The 23,691-nt window shown below is 39.5% G+C and overlaps 1 protein-coding gene across 13 annotated transcripts in view; it reads right to left on the reverse strand.

Moving 5' to 3' along the window:
• Positions 1-17,936, reverse strand: part of Cdc42bpa (CDC42 binding protein kinase alpha) — a 222,115-nt gene extending 204,179 nt beyond the window's left edge. For 7 of the 13 annotated variants that reach the window (XM_048436482.3, XM_048436480.3, XM_048436477.3 and 4 more), the window contains exon 1: positions 17,177-17,933. In XM_048436482.3, the coding sequence (XP_048292439.1) occupies positions 17,177-17,354 (178 nt within the window). In that variant the 5' untranslated portion in view covers positions 17,355-17,933. Of the gene's footprint in view, positions 1-17,176 lie in introns of all 13 variants that reach the window. The other 6 variants (XM_085687631.2, XM_048436473.3, XM_085687630.2 and 3 more) reach the window with 3 other exon arrangements.
• Between the last annotated feature and the right edge of the window lie 5,755 nt (positions 17,937-23,691).

Here is a 23,691-nt window from a genome sequence, read left to right on the forward strand (position 1 = left end):
TTTAGGAAATGCTCAACATCCTTAGTCATTAGAGAAATGCAAATCAAAACAACTCTGAGATTCCATTTTACACCTGTAAGAATGGCCAAGATCAAAAATACTGATGACAACTTATGCTGGAGAGGTCGTGGGGAAAAGGGAACACTTCTGCATTGCTGGCGGGAATGCAAGCTGGTACAGCCCGTTTGGATATCAGTGTGGCAATTTCTCAGAAAATTAGGAAACAACCTTCCTCAAGGCCCAGCTATACCACTTTTGGGTATATATCCAAAAGATGTTTAACCGTGCCACAAAGACATGTGCTCAACTATGTTCATAGCATAGTTATGCTTTGCTTGTCATAACCAGAACCTGAAAACCACCTAAATGCCCCTCAACCAAAGAATGGATAAAGAAAATGTGGTGCATTTACACAATGGAGAACTACACAGCAGAAAATAATAACGACATCTTGAAATTTGCAAGCAAATGGATAGAGCTAGAAAACATCATTTTGAGTGAGGTAACCCAAACCCAGAAAGACAATTATCATATGTACTCACTTATAAGTGGTTTTTAAACATAAAGCAAAGAAAATCAGCCTAGAAATCACAATCCCAGAGAACCTAGACAACAATGAGGACCCTAAGAGAGACATACATGGGAAGTAGAAAAAGACAAGATCTCCTGAGTAAATTGGAAAAACATGGGGACCTTGGGAAAGGGTTGAAGGGGAGGGGAGAGGCAGGGAGAGGCAGAGACAGGAGTAGAGAGAAATCTAGAGCTCAATAAAAATCAATTAAAAAAAGATTCTGCATGTGTGAGTGATTAAGCACACATACACACACTATACAGACCTAGAATTTTTGCAAGTACTTCCCGTTAAAACAACTGAATAAAGTCAAAGCCTGAAGCAATGAGAGGAGGAAAGATAGTGTGCCAGACTCAGTACCCTGATTTCTCTTCTAGCCTCTAAGAACTCTTAAAACAAAACAAAACAAAAAAACTGGGCAGTGTATGCTTCCTTTTAAAAGAGTATGAGGGAGATTGGAGTCGTTCCATTTGCAGCACCACCTCTGACCTCTGTAACTCCAGTTCTAAAGGATCCAACACCCTTTCCTTGCCTCCACAGGAAATGCACACATGTGATTCACAGACATACATGCAGGCAAAACAACCATACATGTAAAATTAAGATGAAAATAAGGGGAAGGATGGGAGAGACTACCTGGCAACTAGAACACTCAGGAAAATGACTTCTGAGTCAGGGCAGGAATTCAAGATAGGATCCTGAAAGCGGGACCTGAAGCAGAGACCATGGAAGTTTCCTGTTTACTGACTTGCTCTGTCTGCTCACTCAGCTTTTCTTTACAGCCTAGGACCACCTGCCTAGGGGTGGTACTGCCCACAGTGGGCTAGGGCCCTCCCTAATCAATAATTAATCATGAAATGCTCTACAGCCTTGCCTACAAGTCAATTTAATGGAGGCATTTTTCTCAACTGGGGTTACCTCCTCCCAGACCTCTCTAGCTATATCAAGTTGACAAAAAGAAAAAAAAAAACAATAACATAACATTTATTTTGCACAAGAAATTTATTAAACTGATTTTAAACAAACCCCCTAATTACATCATCTATAGTTATCACTAACAATAAAAATGTTGAAATTTGTGCTACAGATATATGACCCTAGTATAACATATAATAAAAAGATAATTAATAAATCAAGATTCATACTGCCGGCCAAAGAAGCACTATAAAGAAGTTTTTATAAGCATTCGGAGGAAGAATAAGTCGACAAAAGAATGGCAAGGCTGTGAAAAGTAACAGTTCAATGAACATTGGCAATTTTTTAATTAAAATTTAAACACAGATATTTTAATGGATTCCATTCTCTGTTCCACATAGCAGCACTGGCCCAGAATCCCTAGAACAAAAGTATATTACTAGAGAAGGCATCTCTTATAGATGCCATGAAAATACAAAAGGTAATTTCAAACTTTATGTAGCACTAATAATTTCTAATGAAAATACCTCAACAAATGATAAACCACCAAGCCCAACTGCTTATGACTTAAACAGAACCCAGATTCTCTCCTAGTTAAAATTCTAATTTGTGTATTGCTACACATATATGTGCATATTGTACCTATGTATTTATGCAAGACTGTGTGCATGCATAGAGCCCAGAGGTCTATGTTAGGTGTATTCTGCAATCACTCTCCTCCTTTTTTTCACATTTTTCTTTTATTTTTAAGGTTATAATATAATTACATCATATCTCCCTTCCCTTTCGTTCCTCCAAATCCTCTCATAATTTTTGACAGGACTTCTCATTGAGACTGGAGCTCACCAATTTGGCTAGAGTAACTGGCCAATACACTCTAGGGTCTATCTGTGTTCTACCTATTTTCTGCTGCTATCTCAGAACACTGACTAAAACCTACATAGGAAGAAAGAATTTATTTCACTTTACAGCTTATAGTCCCCATCACAGTTCATAATTGAAGGCAGCTGAAGCAGAGGTCAGGGAGAGATACTGCTTCTTGGCTAGCTTTTCAGACTCACAGTTATTCTTTTATGTCAAGCCCACCTGTCCACAGGTAGCATTGCTCACAGTGGCTGGGCCTTCCCATACCAATCATTAATCACGAAATGTCCCACACACTTGCCCGCAGGACAATCTGATGCAGCATTTTTTCAATTGAGATTCTCTCTTCCCAGATGACCCAGTCTGTGTGAAGCAGAGAAAAGCCTAACCAGCATACCCTGTCTAAACCCCACTCCACCTCATCCTTTATCCCTGAGTGCTGGAGTGTACAAATGCATACATGCCTGGCTTTTACATGGGTGCCCAGTAGTCAAACTCAAGTTCTCTTATTTGCATAGCAAGAACTTTAAATAAATGAAACATCTCACCACCTTCCTAGATTCTAAATTTGTTTAAACATCTTATTCTCCCTTCACACTGCTCAAGTACCTCAACAATTCCATCACCACCAGTATAAAGACTGCCTCACAAATACATAGAGATCTAATTCTGGCTATTTGAGACCAGAGTAGAAGTTTTTTCTGGGCAGTGGAGAGGCATTTCTCTCTCCTTTGCCACCCAACTTTGGAGTTAGCGACTCCAGTGCCATCCTTTGGGAAGTGGTAAAGAATTCTACATTGCAGTAGATTCTCAGAGCCTGGATATTTGGATTGAACCAAAAGGCTCAATCCATCTTTGTTCTTGATAGGTCAGCAAAAAGTAAAACTTTTCTTACCTTTGAAACCAGTTTGCATTGGATTTTCACTCACTTATAACCCAAAACATCATTTGTGTGATTCATTTTGTCTTTACTGCTTTGTGGGAATTCATTTACTAGGTGTTCGATTCCATAAACAGCTGAGATTACATATGTGCCTTGTGTAACTTTAGAAGTAGCTATGTAAATGTTTAAAGGCATATTTAAAGGATTTAACCTACATAGCTTTTTCCCAGAATAAACTACCCTCCTAAATTAGATAAGAGCTACTTACAATTGCCATCTCTAAGAACAGAGAACTCACTAAAAAAAAAAAAAAAAAAGAAAAGAAAAAGAAAGAAAAAACACTGATCTGCTCAAAAAATATACTCAATATTTTTTTTTTTCTGAGACAGGGTTTCTCTGTATAGCTCTGGCTGACCTGAAACTCACTATATAGACCAGGCTGGCCTCAACCTCACAGAGATCTGCCTCCCTGAGTGCTGGGATTAAAGGCTTATATCACCACTGCCCAGCATACTCATGAATTCTAACACAAATCTATTCACATTGTCCAGTTTTGACAACTTAGCTGCGAAACTTAGAAGTAATTCAAAAAAGAAAGAATTTCAAAATAAGATCAATAAGGAAGTATTAAATAACCGTACTTTTTAATTCTATAAAGGCTAAAACTATGTATTTTCATTTTTATCCATTATTCAGAAACAGTCATTACTTAGGACTTAAGGCAAGTATCAGGTCCTAACAACCCCCCCAATGTAATTACAGTATAATTTTGGTTAGATCTATATTCAATGCCTCCATTACTAGTAACCATGTAAATTACTGTTACTTTTTCCTTCCTAATTCTATTTATATGTTTAATTCATCAATACCAGGCTCTGAAGTTTATTCTGGATACAGAGCAAATAAGGTTAAACACAGACTTAATGAAAGAAAACACTGATTGACAAATTAGGCTATTTGCATTTGCCTTAGTCCTTACTCATTCTCTCATTACCTCATTTTACTAAGTAATTATTTATAAACTGTCAACTGCTATGAAGGAAATCATAAACTATCATTTAAGAACTTGCTTTCTAATCTTTATTTGCCCATTAAAATTAATTAAGTTTTAAGAAAAAAATCACTTTTGAAATAAAACAGGGTAAATAAAAGAAGTAACAAGATCCTGACATGAGTTTCAAGCAGAGTTTCAAGATTAGAAAGATGGCTTATAGCCTTGGGTACAACAAGTATGATGGCATTACCAAATTTTCAGATATGTGCTATGCATTTGCTATGATAGGCAAGGGGTAGCAGAGGGAGTTAAAGAGTCTCTTTAAAAAAATTTAAATACAATCTTTTCTCATTTTACATAACTATCCTGTTCCCATTTCCTCCCCTTCTCTCACTTCCTCCACCTTCTCCCCACCTCCCCATCCACTCCTCAGAAAGGGTAAAGCTTCCCATGGGAAGTCAACAAAGTCTGACACTTCACTCTGAGGTAAGACAAAGGCCCTCCCCCTATATCTAGGCTGAGCAAGGTATCACTCCAAAAAGAAAGTACTCCTAGATGCCAGTTCAAGCACTAGGGATAAATCCTGGTCCCACTGCCAGTGGACCCACAGACTGTCCAAGCCTCACAGCTGTAAACATTAACCAACAATGTAAAAACTCATAGACTAGCCAGACGTTCCTTAATTACTAGCAGTTTTCCTTTATAGCTAAATAATAGCTGAATGTAGTACAAAAGGGTAGCAACAAGAGAACTGTGGAACTGAAACCAACTGCTCCACACTTTAGTCAGATTAGCTGCCACACGATTCTGCATTTGTTGAAGCTCGGAGGAGCTACATCAAAAAGATTGCTATACTTTATAAATTTTTAAAGGATTTCTCTTAAATTTTTTAAGTAAGGGAAGCAGGCATGGCAGCACATGCCTGTAACTGGCTGGGAAAGAGAATTTGAGCTCAAAACCAGCTTAGGCTTTTTAGTAAGATTCTAGCTCTCAAAAAAATGATATAAATAAAATTACACATATATACATATAAGTATATAACTGAGCACTGCTTGATGACAGTCATCTACAATAGTGGCCCCACATGACTGTATTATCTGGTGACATCTATGCGCCTTTAGTCTGTAAATACACTCCATGAAGTTCATGCCACAAAAATCATTCAATTAAACCTTTCTCAGACCCTGTTCTTATTCTAAAGAGGCATGAATTAGGTAAACAGCCATTCCCTCTTCCTGAACAATTCACACCTAAGGCCGGTAGGCATGGCAGAACAGAGTAAAGAAAAAAAAAAGTCATACCAGTAGGTGCTACTAGCTGAGCTCATGCACAGAAAATCCACAAAGGGCTTACTGGCACTGGGAATATCAGAGCCTGTGTAACACAAAGAACACCCAAGGGTAAAGGAAAGTCTGGGATGAAAAGAGAAGCTTGGTGTAGTGGTCAGACAGAACATGGAGAGGAGCATGGCTTCTTTAGAGATAAGAAGCAGCAATCCAGCAGAGTGAATAGATTATCTGGATGAGGGAGGGAATGGAGTATTGATGAGTGATCACTTAAATACTCACAGACAAGTGGGGCTGAGGAGATGGCCCAACACTTAAAGCACCTACTGTTCTAGCAGAGGGCCTGGGGTCAATTTCCAGTACCTACATCAAGCACCTCACAATTGCCTTTATCTCCAGCTCCTGGGGGATTTGATACCTCTAACCTCTTAGAGAGTATCTTCCACTTATCTATATTCCCTCTCTCTCAAAAAAAATTATATATATATGTATATGTGTATGTATGTGTATATATATATATATGAGATAATAAGATTCATGTTTCTCACTGGCTGCTGGCAAGGAGATTTAAAATACAGAAAAACAAGACAAAAGAAGCTAGAATGAACCCTGTAGTGTATTAGATTGGAATTAGGGATATTGGTGCAAATTCATGATCTTTCCCGCATAATAAAGACAGAAAATAGTACCTACCAAAATAAATTCAGATCTGTAATACAGATAGAGATATATACATGAAATTTGTAGACGACTAGATAGTGCAACAGATCTAAATGGGCTAATGAAAGACAGCACTGTTCACTAGAAGAGCAGCAATGACACAGGGAGACCTTCTCCTGTTCTTAAAAACTTGCTGACTCCAAGACAGGGTCAAGGACGAAACAGGATAAGCCTAAGGCATTTGTTTATATCAGAAAGAAAAAAAAAACTGCTCAAGAAGTCATGGAGACATGTCTGTCAAAGGGCACACAAGTTAATTTGAAGGGGTTCATACTGACTAAATCTGGGTCAAGTCAAGTCTCCATAACGAAGCTGACAGCTTTCAGAATAACATTTAAATAACTTAGTATGGCACATACAACTTATATATGGCCCTTGGCTACCTCCCCAATCACATTTCACTTTAATTTTATTTGAAATATTCTCAGACATAGAAAACTGCAGGTACAGTATAATGTGTTCTTTCCTGAAGCACTTGAAAGTTATTCCTCTACTAGTTTGTAGGGAAGGGTTCCAATCTAATGATTGACATACACTAGATATAAGCACAATTTAATGAGCCAAAGATAGACACACAATTTAAAATACCTCTCCAATAGCTATAATAGGAAAAGAAGTAACTTGTTTTGTCATGATTTAGTTTTTGTTTTGTGTTGCTTTAGTTAAGATGAAGTTTCACTATGTTGCCCTGGCCTTCCTCAAACTCACTTATATAGCCCAGCAGACCTTTCACTCATGATCCTCCTACCTCAGCCTCTTTAATGTCAGGATTACAGGCATGTGCCACCACACCCACCCAAAGAATAACTACAGTGGAGAACCCTGCCAGTGCCAGCATAACAAGTAATAAGGCAGCATTGAGTCATTTGATGGGACTGCAACCAGAAGAACAATGCATCATTTCTGTGATACTGACAAAGTTTTGTCTAAATCTAACTGTGAGGAAAATTCAAATAAGAGCTACTGCAAATGACCTGCAATCATTAAAAGAGCCAAAGTTGAGAAAGTCAAGGAAAACCTAAAGACCCGGCTCAACCAACACTGCAAAATAAAATATTCCCATCTGACACAGGATTCCAGACTGAATTCTTCTGCTGTAACAAAATTATTACAGCAACTGATAAAACTCAAATAAAGTTCTAAAGGTCAGATGACAGTATCTCATCAATGCTAATTTCTTGATTTTAACAGCTGCATTATAGTTATATAAAAATATGTAGATATATATACAAACGCACTGAGAAGGAATGGATATCAGTAGACAAATTATTCTCAGGGTTCAGGATAAAAAAGTATACTATACTTGTATTTTTCTATACAATTGTGGTTATTTCAATTTTTAAAAAATATTTTTAAAGTTAAATATATAAGGTTGTAGATAAGAAGTATATAAAAGTTGTGACTAGGTATATATACCTGTAATTTTAGCACTCAGGAGACCAGAAGGAGCACAAGTCAAGGTCAACCTGAACTATAGAGGGAGACCATGTCTCAAAATTACAAGAAAGAAAAAGTATGTATCATGCTAATAAGTTTAAATGAAGATATCCTGAGAAGCTTTCCATAGTCACTGAAGGATATTAAGCATGTTAACATAATTTTAAAAATCATGCATAAATTTGTGTGTGTTTTATTAAATTCTGGGATGTATAAGAACCTCATATTTCCAAAGTAAAGACACATAATGTGTTAAAGGCTACTTGGCATTTGAAAGAAAAACTAAGTGCAAACAGTAAGACCCTGGAATGTACAAATCCATATTTACAAGTTTAATACAAATAAATCAAGCCAGGTGCACAAAAACAGAATAAACCTGGGATTAACTCATGCTGCACTTAACCTCACAGTAACCAAGGCAAAAGAAACCATATAATGATCACATCAGTCACAATTTCAAGCAACTACCACAACAACACACTTCTGGAAGAAGCTGTTAGCTTAGCATCTGTCAGAAACGGTAACACAGTACAAAGGTATGCAGTTTCTTTTTTAAAGTCAGTAAAAGAAATTATGCTAATCTTCCAAATACTGTAATTCTAACCATAAACGCTAAGAAGATGTAAGCATGCCGTATAGAATGCTTTCCGGTGCCACATTAATATGCAAGGTTCGCCATATGCCTGAACTCTTAGTCTGCTTTTAAATGTCTCTCTCTTTATGGTACTTTTTGGTCAGGACAAAACCACAGGGAATTCACGATGCAATTTCAAAATGAGGATTTAGTCACACCAAGCAAGAATTTTTTTCTAAGTAGGACTGACTGCTTTCAATGCTTTCACCATATATGGGTTAACTTGCAGTATTAGCCACCCCGAGTAAGTGCTGACACTTAAGGACAAGATTCTTGCTATCACTGAACGATTATACCACTTTTACAAACTTCTCCTAAAATCTAGTTAGCTTTGTTTTACTTTACAGTTTCTCTGTATCGGTGAGTAGAACATGATCATGCTTTACTGAAAAAAAAAAAGAAAGAAAGAAAACACAAAAACAAAAAATTCACTATGTTAGAAGAAGCAACTACTCTGCAACCAGAAGCTGCATGCACAAACTTCCCAACACAGGTGAGAGCCTCCTGTCCAGGGCTGAATCCCATCCCAACTTAAATCTGGCTACACTGGTTTCCAGATGACTTAAATGAGCCAAACTCTCACCTGTGCTTGTGCTCTGAGTACACTGTGACAATATTTTTTTAATATGCTTTTACATAACCTGCTTAACGACTCTGGACATTGCCTGTATTTTCCTAATGTGGCCACAATGTCCCAAATTCACTCAGTGTTCCTCTCATAGTTCCACAGTTAAAATAATTTGGGCCAACTGTGCACAACAAAGTTAAGGTTTCTGTTCAGAACTTTTAGAAATTTTTTTATGATAATGTGCTTTGTAAAAAGGCATGTATCAAAGCACTATTCCCCGGCCTTACACATAATTTGTGGAATATTCAGTATGTCTCTTGAAATACAGTTTAGGAAATACTTGTGGAAAGAGTTCATTTTCTCCATACTTACTGAAAGACCACATGAATCTGTGGGTGCTGCATAATTTTAGTCCATAAAAGGTACTATGTGAACAACACATCAATAAAAATTTTTAAGCTTCTGAGTTGAGATTTAGAACTTTACCACTAATTTGCAGATTGAAGCCATAAAAATACAAAAATAACGTGTAACTAGTCACTACATAATAGCTGTTACTGGTGGTGGAAAGACTGTGTATTAGTTTAGTATTTACCCCCCAAATTTCTTAGCTAAAAAGAACAAAACATCTAATGCAAAGTATCCTAAAATAATGTCTAAGACTGTTTACATAGCCATGCAAAGAAAGACACCATCAATAAATATAATTTTAGAGGGTCCAAAGCCTTCCTCTGGTCTCTGTGGGCACCAGACATGTACATGGTGCACAGTAATGCATACAGGCAAAACATGCATGCACATACAATTAAATAAAATTTAAAAGTAACAACAATAATTTAATAAGATATTTTCAAGAAGATGCAAATGATTGACAGTAAAGTGAATTTATTTATATCCTTTAATTAGTATCACTATACACTTAACTTGAACTTTATCCCCAAAGTGGCATTTTAGTTGTTCCTTCGTTTTAAGGCTAAATAGAATAGAAATTTAAAAATCAGAATGGAAGCAAGAGATATAACTCAGTGGGTAAATTGCTTGCCTAGCATACACAAGGCTCTGGGTTCAATTTCCAGCACCACAGAAACCAGACATGATAGTGCACAACTCTAGTCCTAGCACTTAGGAAGTAAAGACTAGAGAATCAGAAGCTCAAGGTCATATTAAGTTCAAGGTCTCCATGAGACCCTGTCTCAAAAATGAAAAAAAAAATAAAGTGGGACTGAAATCAACAAAATAAACTCTAAATCATGAGAAAAACTTCCAAACTGGCTTTCATCTTTTGGTAAATATTGTGATAATGTCCATTTCTTTAGAACTGATATACAGATTCAAGATGTTAAGCAACTTGCCTAGATAACCTAGTCAATAATTAAAGGATTCAATTCAAATCCAAAGCTTTCACTTGTTTTTAAACCATCTAGTTGAACTGTCCTCCAGTATTATTATCAGCCATGGTATATAACTCAGAATAAAACTTTACAGCGATCACAATGTTCTAACTGTTCACATCCTGCCAAAATAACACCAGTTATACATGGTTTCTCCTTTATCAAAAGGAGAGATTTTCTGCTTTCTTTATAATACATATAAACAAAGAGATACTGACACATGAAACATATACACCTGTATCCATAATAATAGAAGTTCCCACACAATTGAGATGACAGAAACCAACCACTTAGCTAAAACACTGTTACCCTGGGGAAAAAATAAAACACAATGGATTATGAAATTGCATGAGTTCAAAGCATTTTCTTCCTAAACATCATAATTAACAAAATTTTTTCAGACACAAAACAGTTTGTAACAGGTTCAAATGAAAGCAACTGAAGCTATAAAATTAAAGTGAGAATTTCTGTATTTAATGTAGTAAAAATGCCACTACAGGGGGAGGAAGCTCAAATTAGAGCAAGGGTGACATAGAAACACCCATCATCCAGGAACTGTCAGCACAGTTCCACCAGGATACTGCCCATAGATGTAATCCAATAGCATCACTACTCCACCACGATTAATTTTATCTCTCAGGTCACATGGCTTTCACATACAAACATTTAAGTCTACAGGCACTAAGTAACATATAACTTCCTCAAAGTTAGATTCTCCTTCTAAACCACAAGTCTCTCAAAATTTTTCTCTAACTCCAATAAGGAGTTTACAAAGGGACAACACTTCCCTAAGAATATGCATTAGAATACTGATTGCCATTTAACCCACAGATATTCTTCAAAATGACGATTCTATAATCTGACAAACCTTGTAAATTCAAGGATAATCTGGAATGTTCTTACTTAAACTGTGTCTGCAATAATTTTCCAAATTTATAAGCCTCTGTGCACATTTACACACACAGAGAGAGTACTTAGTAACAGCCCATAAGCTGATAAAACATACTTTGAAACTAGAGAAGAAAACCAGATGAAAAAGTCCTGATTCCAAATAGAAGCAAATAGTTCATAGAGGAAGATTTCAAGAGTATTGAGAATGAGGAGCCAGGTCCATGTGCTTCCTATTCTGATGCAAACCAATGCATCTCTATCCCAGTGACAGATCCAAGACCACCAGATGAGAGGCTGATCAACTGGAGGCTAGCCATTCTCACCTACTGCCCCATAAAAGGAATGAAAATCATCCAGCAAAGTGTGAGGAGCTTGAGAGAAGAGCAGCTCAGGAATTCTAAGAAGCATCAATGGGGGGGGGGGGGAGCAAAGATCCCTGCATCTGGGTGTTTTCTAGGCAATGACAGCAAAGGACACTCATTCTTGACTCTAGAATAGCTTATACTTAAGAGGACAGGCCATTCATAACAAATCATTTTAGAAAGAATTTAACTTAGGCAGACTCCACAAAAACAACTGAGCAATTCACAGTCTTCAATACTTAAAACATGAAATCATTTTCACTGATAGTCTGCGAGTGGCAAAAATGAGAAGGCTGACAAATTCTCACGCGTTCACTTGGAATAGGAAAAACTAGCCAAGACACTACTATCATGATTCCTCAAGTTCAAAAAGCTAATATACTTCTGACAATCAAAGGCAATTAATCACTGCCACAAAAGAAAAATAAAAGAGGCTATAACCATTTTTTAAAGCTGCAAAAGATTGTGGTTAATTCTTATATCCAGTATATTCCTCTAAATTAAAAATACCCAATCATTCGGTCAGACTGAAGTAGCAACGTTGGAACACAATGTAGTCGCTGTCACTCCTCACTCAGACATTCATTCCTCTCCCCCCAAGTTCTCCTTTGCCTCTCACCCTCCCTCTTTCCCACATCTTGTCCCTATGCACATTCCCCTTCATTAAATTATCTATTTGTTGTCCTGAATCTGCTACATGTACTTTCTGAAAATGGAATCATGCCTCTGTTATTTTCATTATTGGCTAACATACATATCTTCATCATACAACATTCCAAACTCCTTTGGTCTCAATCTATAAGATATAAGAGTAAGAAATACAAAACAGCGTGAATGATTCGCCTAATATTATTTCCTCTTTCTGTGTATAATGAACTTGATTGTTTACTATTTTAGTTTAACTTTTAAATGTTGGTTTGATTTTTGAAACTATCACAACCAACAGGATAAAAAAGAACAAGCTTTACATACAATTTCCTGACCCTAAGTCTACCAAACAAGAAAGACTGTGAGTAGCATACTAAAATGGCATCAAGTTCAACTCTTTACCATGGGACAGACTGGGCTTACTGGGGAAGAGCAACCACGTCCTAAGACTTATGGGATAGTTCATAAAATTTCCAACATATCACATATTTATTTTCACTCTTCTACAATAAGATATGCCTTACATTTCCATATGAAGTACTTCTAAAATTCTTAAAATATTAATCTTTACATACTGTTTTCACTCATAAAGCAATTTGTTTTAAATCACTTATTAACCAAGTAATCCAGACTTCAAGATGGCGCAGTAACCAATATTATTTGGTAACTACCTCAGGGAGAGGGAAGGAAGGAGAGAGTGAAAGGAGAAAAGAGGGAAATGGTACGCAGCTCCTACCACTTACTATGTTGCCAGTGTGTTCCTCAGGAGACAACACTGCCTCAGCTAAACCACACACATTCTTAAAACAGAATAGGACATGTCTAGTGTAAAGGAAGCAAGTGTTTCGTACCTACATCTTCAATACATTTACAATGATCCCAAATGAAGATATTTTAAAATAAATTTAATCATCTGTATTCAATGATTATCTTAATTCTGTGTGATAAATAATTCTACACAGAATAATTTAACAGTGAGGAAAAGCAGACATGAAGAATAAACAAACTATTCTAGAAACAATTCAATTCCTTCCAATCAAGCCATAACTATTCCAACTCACATAAGAAAAAAATGGTACTATAAAACAACTGTAACAAAGGAAATGTTTATAACACAATACCTGTTGACCTGTCCTAGGAATAAGTTTAATAATCAGATTATTCTCTGGGTGTAGCATAAAATCTGAATTAAGCTATAAAACAGTTATGTAATGAAAACTTACATGGAATGTTATAAAATCAAGATCAGAAAGCATAGAAAAGTAATCCACATACAGAGAAAGCTGCCAGTTCCTTTTATACTGAGTAATATTATCCTACATCTACTTTTTAAATAAATTTCTTAATATTCAAATGTCCCATTTCAAAGCAGAGGGAAAACAATTTAATGAGCAGTAAATGTACTAGCCATCACTAACAAGCTAGTTTATAATGTCACAACTACTTTACCTCTATAGCTTTGCTATAACTTAAGAGTCCTACTACTGACATCAAAACTATTATATAAACAAACACAGAAACCATACTCTTTCCAACAACTTAAAAAAATCAAAGAAGCCTTTCAAATATTACTGACTATAAGTAGATATCTTTTCAACGACATAAAAATCAAAGGAAAGAAAGCTTTTCAACTATTGCTGGCTGTAACTAGAAAATAATATAACCTATTAAACTCGGAAGCACTTGCCAACTTAAACCCTTCTTCCCTCTGCTGCTCCTACTTTTCTCCTTCAAGTCATCAGCACCAAAACCAAGAAATGCTATAAAAAAAAAGTAAAGAAACAAACAAACAGCATGCCTGATTCGGAATAGTTGGTTTTCTGACTGAGGACTGTTAATAACAAAATATTAACTGTACTACTACAGAGATGAAATGAACCATAACAAGGAATCAAATGAAATTGATGGAAGCGATACACACAGGCTCTTGACTACATATTTAAAAGTAACCAATCATCCCCTTATAAAAATATGTAGTGCCCAGGTAGTATTTCCATTAATGCAAATAAAAAACACAAATATTTAGCATGTAATATGGAATATTCAACTATATTATGCTATTTAAATTACTGTGTCTTTTAAAGAGTTAAAGACAATACTTTTGGATTATTAAAATCAAACCAAAGACATCTTGAAATAAATTGTAATTGTCAAATTTAACCTTAATAATATTCCTGTACATTTTCATCCCCAAAAGTTAATGATTTGTTAAAAAATTAAACTGAACTCACTTCACAATCTTAAAACCTAACCTATATAATCTAAATATTCTTATATTTTTTTGCAACAGGAATGAAATAGAACATTTCCCAAAATGTAGTGGCAGACTAATAAATGAAGAAGAAATGATTTGTTGCAATACTTTAGTGAAAAGATACCATATCCTTCATCTAAAATCCCCAAGAACTTGAAGACAGTAAATGAAACCACATATGATGCGTCTTTTGAAACACTTCCACTCTTTAATTCTTATGGAGGGAAGAATGTGTCAGAGGCTTACGAGTCCAAACTATACAAAACAATTTCTTAAAAATTCCATCCTCTCTTCCCCAGGAAAGAGCACACCAATTGGTTATCCAAAACCAAAGGTTCAGCCCTGAAAGCATACATAGAAGTAACATTATGCAGACTAAGCATTATGCAGACTAAGCATTTATGAATTTAAAAATACATGACTTTGAAAGAGAATAAGAAGTATGAAGGAATGGGTTGGAGGGAGGAAAAGAAAGGAGAAAATGATGTAATTATAATCTAAAAACATGAAATAATTTTTTAAAAATTTTTTAAACTACTTTCTTGAAGAGATGGTTCAGTAGCTTAGAGGGCTTAGAGGACCTGAGTTTGATTCCCAGCACCCATGTCAGGAAGCTCCCAACCACCAGCATCAGGCTCCAAAGGGATGATCAGATGTCTCGGGCTTTTCTCCAGAGTTCACACTTACAGCACATACCTACATATAGACCCACACATACATAATTTAAAATAATAAAAGTAACCATTTCTTAAACTCCAGTGGCGGTTTATGAGACTGATTCATGACACTATATATCAGACAACTAAAAAGGTAAGACATAAAATTATTAATAGGAATACAGGGAATGTGAACTGGGGCTGGAACTCAGCACTTGCCTAGTGTGGATAAAGTCTTTGCTTCAGTCCCAGCACTATATCACCTGCACATGGCGGTGCATACCAGTAATGTCACAAAGCATCTCAAGACCACCCTGAGCTACATATTATGATCATCTCTCAAAAAAAATATAATATAGTGAATGCAGTTAAACACTTGGTTTTTGTTTAACTTTCTGGTGTAAGTAAATATGTGTTTACAAAGTGTTCTTAAACATAAGAAAACAACATCCAAGAAAAGATACTTAATGGAAGATACACAGGTTATTTTAATAATATGACAAAATATTCCACAGCATAAAACTACTATATAACAGGAAATCAGAAAATACAGCTTTCTCTATACACTATTCAACTTATACTTGCCACTGGAACATACAAAGAGTTCTCCTACTGTTTTGCAAATGAAAAGGATATTAAATGACAATCATAATCACAGACTAGGGTATCACTAAGGGGCCATAACTCAAGGACTCAAAATTCCAACCCTAAGAGTACTGAAACCATTTAAGCCTTCAAAAAAGAAACAGCACAGAATTCCTAAGTTTATGAAACACTGGGTGTAAAATTCCATCTGCTTCCTCAAGTACTGGATCCTACACATCAAAAGGCAGGTAGCCGCAGACAAAGCCGCACCAACAGCAAAGTCCCTACTCTCAAGAGAGAAGCTGCCTGAAAAACGGTTAAGATTTCTTACATTAGCAGCACGATGCCGGCCAGCTGTTTTGTAAAATCATTCCATGCACATTTACACATCTTTTTAACCTTGCAACATCAAGCTGTGAGCAATCAATCTTCAAATACTGGCAAACTGGAGAATTAAAATTGCTTTGTGTGGTCATTCTTAAATTGGAGGGTTGACCTAAGAGACAAATTTTGAATTAATTTGAAAACAAAAACAACAATAGGCACTTAATGTTTTACTTCAGAAAATAAAGCTTTACTTGGGAACAAGGATCTTCAATATAAAAATGATCTAGCTAACTAAAAGTATTTCAACAGCACACAATTCTAGATGGCCAAAATCCTTCCAGAGCTGCCGTACCACTCACTACCAGGTTGGGCAATGAGGGCAACTGCTAGATGTCAGACTCCTTCATCCAAGTGAGTGACATCAGAGGCACAGCACTTCAGCCAAGCCTTCTGGCTTGAAGGTCACATGCAGCACTTGCTGGCATCACTGATCCTATCCTACTATGGGTCATCCGGGTCACATCTACACTTAGAAGACTGGGAGCCCAAACTCTCAGTAAATGCAAGTTCAGTTTAGAGTAAAATCTAACGCAGGTGGAGCTGCCTCCAAAAATTCTCCAACTACTGTCTGTACATACACACGCACACACACACGTACACACACACGAAATACTTTTATTATTTTATCTCAGGAACCTAGTAATTTTTGGAAAGTCCACGTTTAGTAGTTTCCCTTGCTTGTGCTATATAGAGATGAAATTAAATCCACAGATCACCACCTCCACAGTCCTGCTGTCCTAAAATAAGCAGACTTCAACATCTCCTCCCATCTCCAGCGATTTTCAAAGCCTAGGAAGGAATGTTTCAACCAACAAATACCTTCCCACTGAATGGCTGCTGCACTGCCATGCACGAGACAACTGTGCTCAGTAATCCACCTCTGCTAGCCCCAGCATTTGTTTTAAAGCTCTTACCACTGCCCGAAAACGCAGGGAGTCCACAAACAGAGAGGCCACACACCAAGGCAACAAAGACAGACAGCTTTACTCCTGGCAAAAAGTCACCAAAAACTACGGGAGAAAAGTCTTAACTAACTGGCGTTTGTTCTTTTGTTATGTATATATACATATTTCTTCATTATAATTAATAATGCTCATGCCAGCTACATATTAAGAGTTATAAAAACTTACCCCATTCTAGATATTCAAGAATGTTCTTCTCTCTTCTCAGTGGAGAATTATTGCATTCATCATAGAGACAGATGAGAATGTCCAGTAGAGTCTCCACACTGAAGCACTGCCCATTGGTCTGCGCTGGCCCATCCAGAATAAACTGTTCCAACTGCCTCAAACGCACTTCTCCGGACATGGTTGCTTCGATTGCTGCTTCTGGCTTTCTCTTAATTGCCCTTACGACGTCTACTGTCACTATCTGTGCCTAAAATTTTAAAGGTGTGGTTTTAAAAAATAAACCACTTGTTATTTCAACAACTGTCATGCAATGCCGGTGCTGAATTAAACATCCAACACGCCAGTCACCTCACTTAACGGAAGCGTCTTCGATTTCACCCATAAACATATATATCTTGAGGGTAAGTTTCCATAAAATATAGATTTAATATTTGTAAGAGGATAATACAATTAAGTTGTATGTTTAAATAAAATAATAATTAAAAGTACAACGAACTAAAGAGTCAACACTTCTTTCAAAAAAAAAAAAACTCCTTCATTCAAAATTCAATTCGTGCAACATAATCCTGAAACGAATCCGGCTGCATCATTAATGAATAAAGTCCTCTCGGCATCGGCAATCCACTTCCCGGGAAGAAGAAAAATTGGAAAAGGGGGAGGAGGAGGGAGAGAATGTATGGAGGGGGGAGGGAAAACCCAAATTTCTGCTGCAAATGCTCCCAACCTCCACTCGGAGAGCGCCTGGGCGAGTCCTCCGCGGGCAGGGAGGGCAGCTCCCGGAGCGGCTGTCTTCGCTCCCGAGCCCTTTCTCTCCTAGGGCTCTGCAGCGAGCCCTGCTTGCAGGCGACTGCGGCGAGGACGCGTCATCTTCCTCCCGGCTTCTCCCGGGGCCTGGCCGGCGGCGCGGCCGGGATGTGGCGGGCGGACTGCGGGCGGCTCTCGCGCCGGGCTCCGGGGGCGGCGGCTACTGGGTCGCGCGAGCCGGCTCCATGCCGGAGGCCGCTGTGGGGCCGCGCCGTGCCGCCGGGAGCAGCGCCCGGGCTCCCGCTCGCGCCCCGCGCCCGCCGCCGCCCCTCGGCGGAGGGGCTGCGCTGACGAATTCAAAGGACGCGGGCGACAGCCGCGGCGGCGGCGCGGGCGGCAGCTCCGGTCCCTTCTTCACAGCCCTGGGCTGAGGGCATCTTTCCTGACGGACGCCGGCGGCGGAGGGGCGGGAGGAGGGGGGGGCGCTGCCGCTGCTGAGGAGACCGGAGGCTGCCGCAGCCCGGGTCCCAACCACTCCCTTCCTCCTCTGCCAGCCTCTCTCCCTCCCTCCCCCGCCCGCCCGCCCTCCCGCGCCGCTCGCGCCCGCGCCCTGGGCTCCGCGAAGCTGCTCCCGGCGCCGCGGCGCGCAGGCGGAGGCTCGCGGACCGTCCGGATCCAAAATGGCGGCGCGCCCCGCCCCCCCGAGCCCGCGCGGAGCCGAACGGCACGCTGCGGCCCAGTCGAACCGGGGGACCCGCGGGAGGGGGACGGCCTCGCTCGTGGCGCTGCGGCTGCGGCTGCAGCTGCGAGGGGAACAGGGAGCCTGGAGGACTCGGATGTGCGACGGGATGGCCCGGCGAGGCACGGGCTGGGAACTGCGCCACGCTGCCTCACCGCCGTCCCGGGTCCTCGAGGTGTCTACGGACCAATCCCCAACCGGGCTTCTTCCACGTCTTCGGAGATGCTGCCCGTCCTTCCCGGGTACCCTCGGCTTCCAGCCTCTCTAAGAAAACTGTTTACCTGCCCACCCTGCCCCCATTCGGCTTTCCCACGCCCCCGAGTCCTATTTCTTGGGTTCCTAATTGACAGCACTTGTGTCGTTTCCCAGACTTTAAAAGATAATAAGAGCCTGCTCTGCTCCACCATCCGGGTCGTGCATATGTGATCTCAAAGGAGAGAGATTCCCATTTCTGATTCCCCAAAGTTTCCCAATGTGAAGCCTGGCGTTTTCTCTTCCGGAAATATACTAGATCACGCCTTTAATTCTTCAGGCAAGGTTACAGCCTACCGGGGACAGTTCACCACTGTCATCAAACCAACAGCCCCCTCCGTCAGCACTCTTTCAGGTATGCTCACAGCCACTCTGCAACCCAGAAGCACAATGCAGCAAAAGCACCTGCTGCCGGTGGAGCCCTTTCAGGATTTCTTGGTTTTTGAGAGAGACTTCCCTCCAAAATGCTCGTGGAAGATGCTACTTCTGATACAGCTAAACTGGGTCATAGAATTTCTGTTTACCCCCCCCCCCATGCGCGCCACCCTGCCATCTGTGATCGTCTTCCAAAACGTGATTATTTTATATTCCTTCCTCACACCCTTTTTCCATGGCAATGCTTGTAATGATTCATTTGTACATCTCAGTTATACAAACGCAGAGGAAGAATTAGAAATGAAGGCCTAGACATGAAGGCTGAGGTAAAGTTGCCGTGATTCACAGAATAGTGAGATTCTTTCCTGAAATTTCTACTTTCCAAATCTATTCTTGCCTAGCATGAATAAGGACAGCATTATTTTCAATGTGTTCTTAACGTGAGTGATATTTAAATAGGTTCAAACAAAAGGCTAATCGTCCCCAGCCATGACATCTTTATATGTGTCTGTTCTGTAATTGTACAAGTAACGAAACTGTAAACGTGAAATGTAATTCTAAACTAGATAATCTTATTTGATATCAGTCATTAGTGTTATGTCATTGTCATTGGTGTGTATACTTTTTTTTACATGTTTTAAGGAAAGTGTTTCATAGTGAAGGGCAGTTTTATACACTCTGTAATTATCTAGGTCCAGACATGTTTTTCAGCCACCAAGATTTTAGGATGAAGTCACCACATTTTTGAATTTTGCCCATAAGAGTAAGTAATAAAGAAGAACACACACAGACCAGAGGGTTCAGCAAGAAAAGCACCTGCTGCCAAGCCTGACAACCTGGGTTCCACCTCCGGACCAACAAGATAGAAGTAGAGAATCCACCGGGCAGTGGTGACACGCATCTTTAATCCAGCACTTGGGAGGCAGAGGCAGGAGGATCTCTGTGAGTTCAAAGCCAGCGTGGTCTATAGCGCAAATTCCAGGACAGACTCCAAAGCTACACAAAGAAACCCTGTCTCAAAAAACCAAAGAAAAAGAAGAGGAAGAGGGGGAGGAGGAAGAGGAGAAGGAGGAAGAGGAGGAGAAGGAGGAGAGGGAAGAAGAAGAAGAAGAAGAAGAAGAAGAAGAAGAAGAAGAAGAAGAAGAAGAAGAAGAAGAAGAAGGGAATCAAATTCCCACTCATTGACCCCTGACCTCCATACTCCTGCAGTGCCATGCACATACACATATAAAATGAAATGCAATTTTTGTTTTTGCTTTTGCTTTTTCAAGGCAGGGTTTCTCTGTAACTTTGGAGCCTGTCTTGGAACTACTAGCTCTTGTAGACCAGACTGGCCTTGAACTCACAGAGAGCCGCCTGCTGGAACTAAAGGTGTGCACCACCACTGTCTAGCTTAGAGTATAATTTTTTAAAGTCTAAAAATAATCAAGAGAGGAAGGTAAAACCTGTCAGTTCTCTTTAAATGTTTAACTGATAATAGGAATGTATGAATTGCAGATGCTATTTTTTATAGGACTTGGAATGGAATACAGGGTGGCAACAACACTCTGCCCACTGAGCCACCCGCCAGCCCTAAACACAGTTTTTAACAAAAGATTCAAGCTGTCTGTCCTCTCTACCTATTCTATTAGCACATGGGTACCACCCACAGACCAGGGTATTGAAACTTATTAAAAACCTTTCCAAATTATTTAGAGAGTAGAGGAAAGGTTTGTGTTTTTTTTTTTAAGCACAAAGAGAAGGAAGAAGGTTGAACCCAATCAATTTTGCTTGAATAATTCAAGCTTGGAGACTTAATAATTAACCAAACACTAAACACATTGCGCGGGTGTTATTTTAAATGTTCCAGTTGAAGTGTGAACGTGCTTGTTAATGAAACTGAGCTCAAGCCAAAGAAAGGGGCAGCCCCAGTGGTGCTAGTACAGCGCTTGAAGTGCCACAGCAAGACGCAGGCTGTCTGGCAGAGCGCTCTTTGGGAAAAGAGCCTGGGGGAAGGTCTTTGTGAAATTCAGCTTAAGAATCCAGAGTTAAACATATACCACAACACACACCCAGGACTGTTGAAGTAACCAGAGAGTTTTATGAAGATGTTGAGAATTAACCCTACCATTCAGAAAAGAAAAGACAGAAGACAGACTAAAGAGTGGCTAAGAAAGGGCAGAAGTGATTAAATGGTCCCCAATGTAAGCTTTCCAATTAATTCTCCAATTCAGGGCTTAGAATAAAAAAAAAAAGTCATGTACCAATTAATATTTATAACAACCAGTCCTATGCTTGGTACATCTTACTCAGGAATAAATACGGTTTCAATAATGGAGAACAGGGCCTGGGGACCTAGCTCTGTAGACAAAGTAGTGCCATGCAAACATGAGGGCTTGTGTTCAGTTCCCCAGAATGCATATAAAAAGCTAGTACCACCATAGACACTTGGAATCTCTGCATAAGGGAGGCAAAGTCAGAGAGCTCCCTGGGGTTCACTGGTTTGCCAGACTAGCCTACTTGGCAAGTTCCATGCCAGTGAGCCTTTACAATCTTCACACAAATGTGCACCTGCATACATGGAGCACATACATTAATAATAACCGGGTCAAAAGCAAGGTTCACGCATAGTAGGACTTAATGTAAAGTCAGACTTCGGATATTTGAAAGTTTATGTCTGCAGTGTCAACCAACCACAGATAGAAAATATACTAACAACGTATGCACCTTTTTGTTTGTATTCCATAAACAACTCAGTATAATAACTAATTGCACAGCATTTATATTATATTAGCTATTTAAAATAAATCTAGAAATGTTGGAAAGTATATACGAGGACATGTGTAAGTTATATACAAATGCTATATAAGGAATTTGAACAATCTTGAATTGTGATGAGGTGAGGGCTGGATTGAGGAGAGAACCCTAGAACAAATCTCCAGCAAATACCAGGAAGTAACTTGATGTGGGATTCCCCTCTGTATGCTGTGAATATGTTTTATTACCATTGGTTAATAAAGAAGCTGTTTCGGCCAGTGGCTTAGCAAAGCAAAGCCAGGCGGGAAATCTGAACAAAGATATAGGGAGAGTAGACGGAGTCAAGGAGACGCCTTATAGTTGTTGAATGAGACAAACGACAGAACCCTTCCTGGTAGGCCACAGCCTCATGGTGATACACAGATTAATAGAAATAGGTTAGTTTAAGATGTAAGAGGTAGCTAGGAATTTACCTAAGCTATCGATCAAGCAGATTTGTAATTAATATAATTTCTGTGTGCTATTCAGGTCTGGGCAGCCAGGCACAAAAGGGCAGTCTCCACCTACAGTAACTATAGTCTCCCAACCCCCTGCCAACTGCAAACCCACAAACCTAGTTGTAGACCTGTGCTCTTGAACCCTCTTCGGGCATTAGCAGCCTTTCCTGGATAAATGTGGCCAGCACCCCTCCCAAAAGAAACTCTTTATAGTGAATGGAGACTCTCACAGAAACCCAAACCTGGACACAATGCAGAGACCAATGCATTGCGGAGATCCCAGAACCAACAGATACATCTACTTCATAGCTCCCGCATCTAGGGCTCAGGAAACACCTAGAAAGAGGGGGACAGAAAGATTGTAAGAGTCAAAATATCAAGACATTTCTCCTGTTGTGAAACATTTCTCCCCTAGAAATGGCTACATAAACAGGCCTGGAACAAAGGCAATATTATTGGACGTGTTAACACCGAAGGGAGAAATTTTTGTGGAGTCCCACCCCTAGGCAGAGAACTACAGGCAGCTAAAGACTGCAGGGAGAATTAACCTCTCCTGGGGACAAGCATGTAATAGTGGTTGTCCACTGCAGAGTTGTCAGTCCCCCAATATACACACAAACAACAGAAACAGACTCAGCAATGTGTGGTTGTGTGGGAGTGTGTGTGTGGGTGTATTTGGTTAACTTGGGTTCGCAAACTAATATTTCCCACGGCTTGTCAGCAGATCTTGCCTATTTCGCACTATCTTTTCATCTCTCATTAAAACCTCTACATAAACAAGCTCTCCTACAAACAGAATTTTTAGAACTATTTATGGTCAAACATAATACAGATAGTATCCTCTGTCAGAGCTACTTAGTAAGTTTGAATGCTGAAAAGATAACGGGAAGCAGAGAACGTTGGGAACGCACGCTCCTGTGTGGTGAGAGAATCAAGGCAATGCCTTTCCTCTTGGGCCTGAGGTGGGTGGAAGAGGTGCAGCCAGAACCTAGGTGTTGCCATCCAGCGAAGTGAGAGTTGAAGGATCTGGTTACCACACTGTGAAAACTGTGAGCACAGTAACCAGTGACAACACAGATCTGAGCAACGGTCCATCCCCATACCCCTCCCAGCTGACCTCTGAACAGTATTCGATGGCACCGATAATGCTTCTCAATTGGAGCACTTTTCTT

This window comes from Myodes glareolus, chromosome 5 (assembly GCF_982192425.1).
Source record: "Myodes glareolus chromosome 5, mMyoGla1.1, whole genome shotgun sequence".
Taxonomy (NCBI): domain Eukaryota; kingdom Metazoa; phylum Chordata; class Mammalia; order Rodentia; family Cricetidae; genus Myodes; species Myodes glareolus.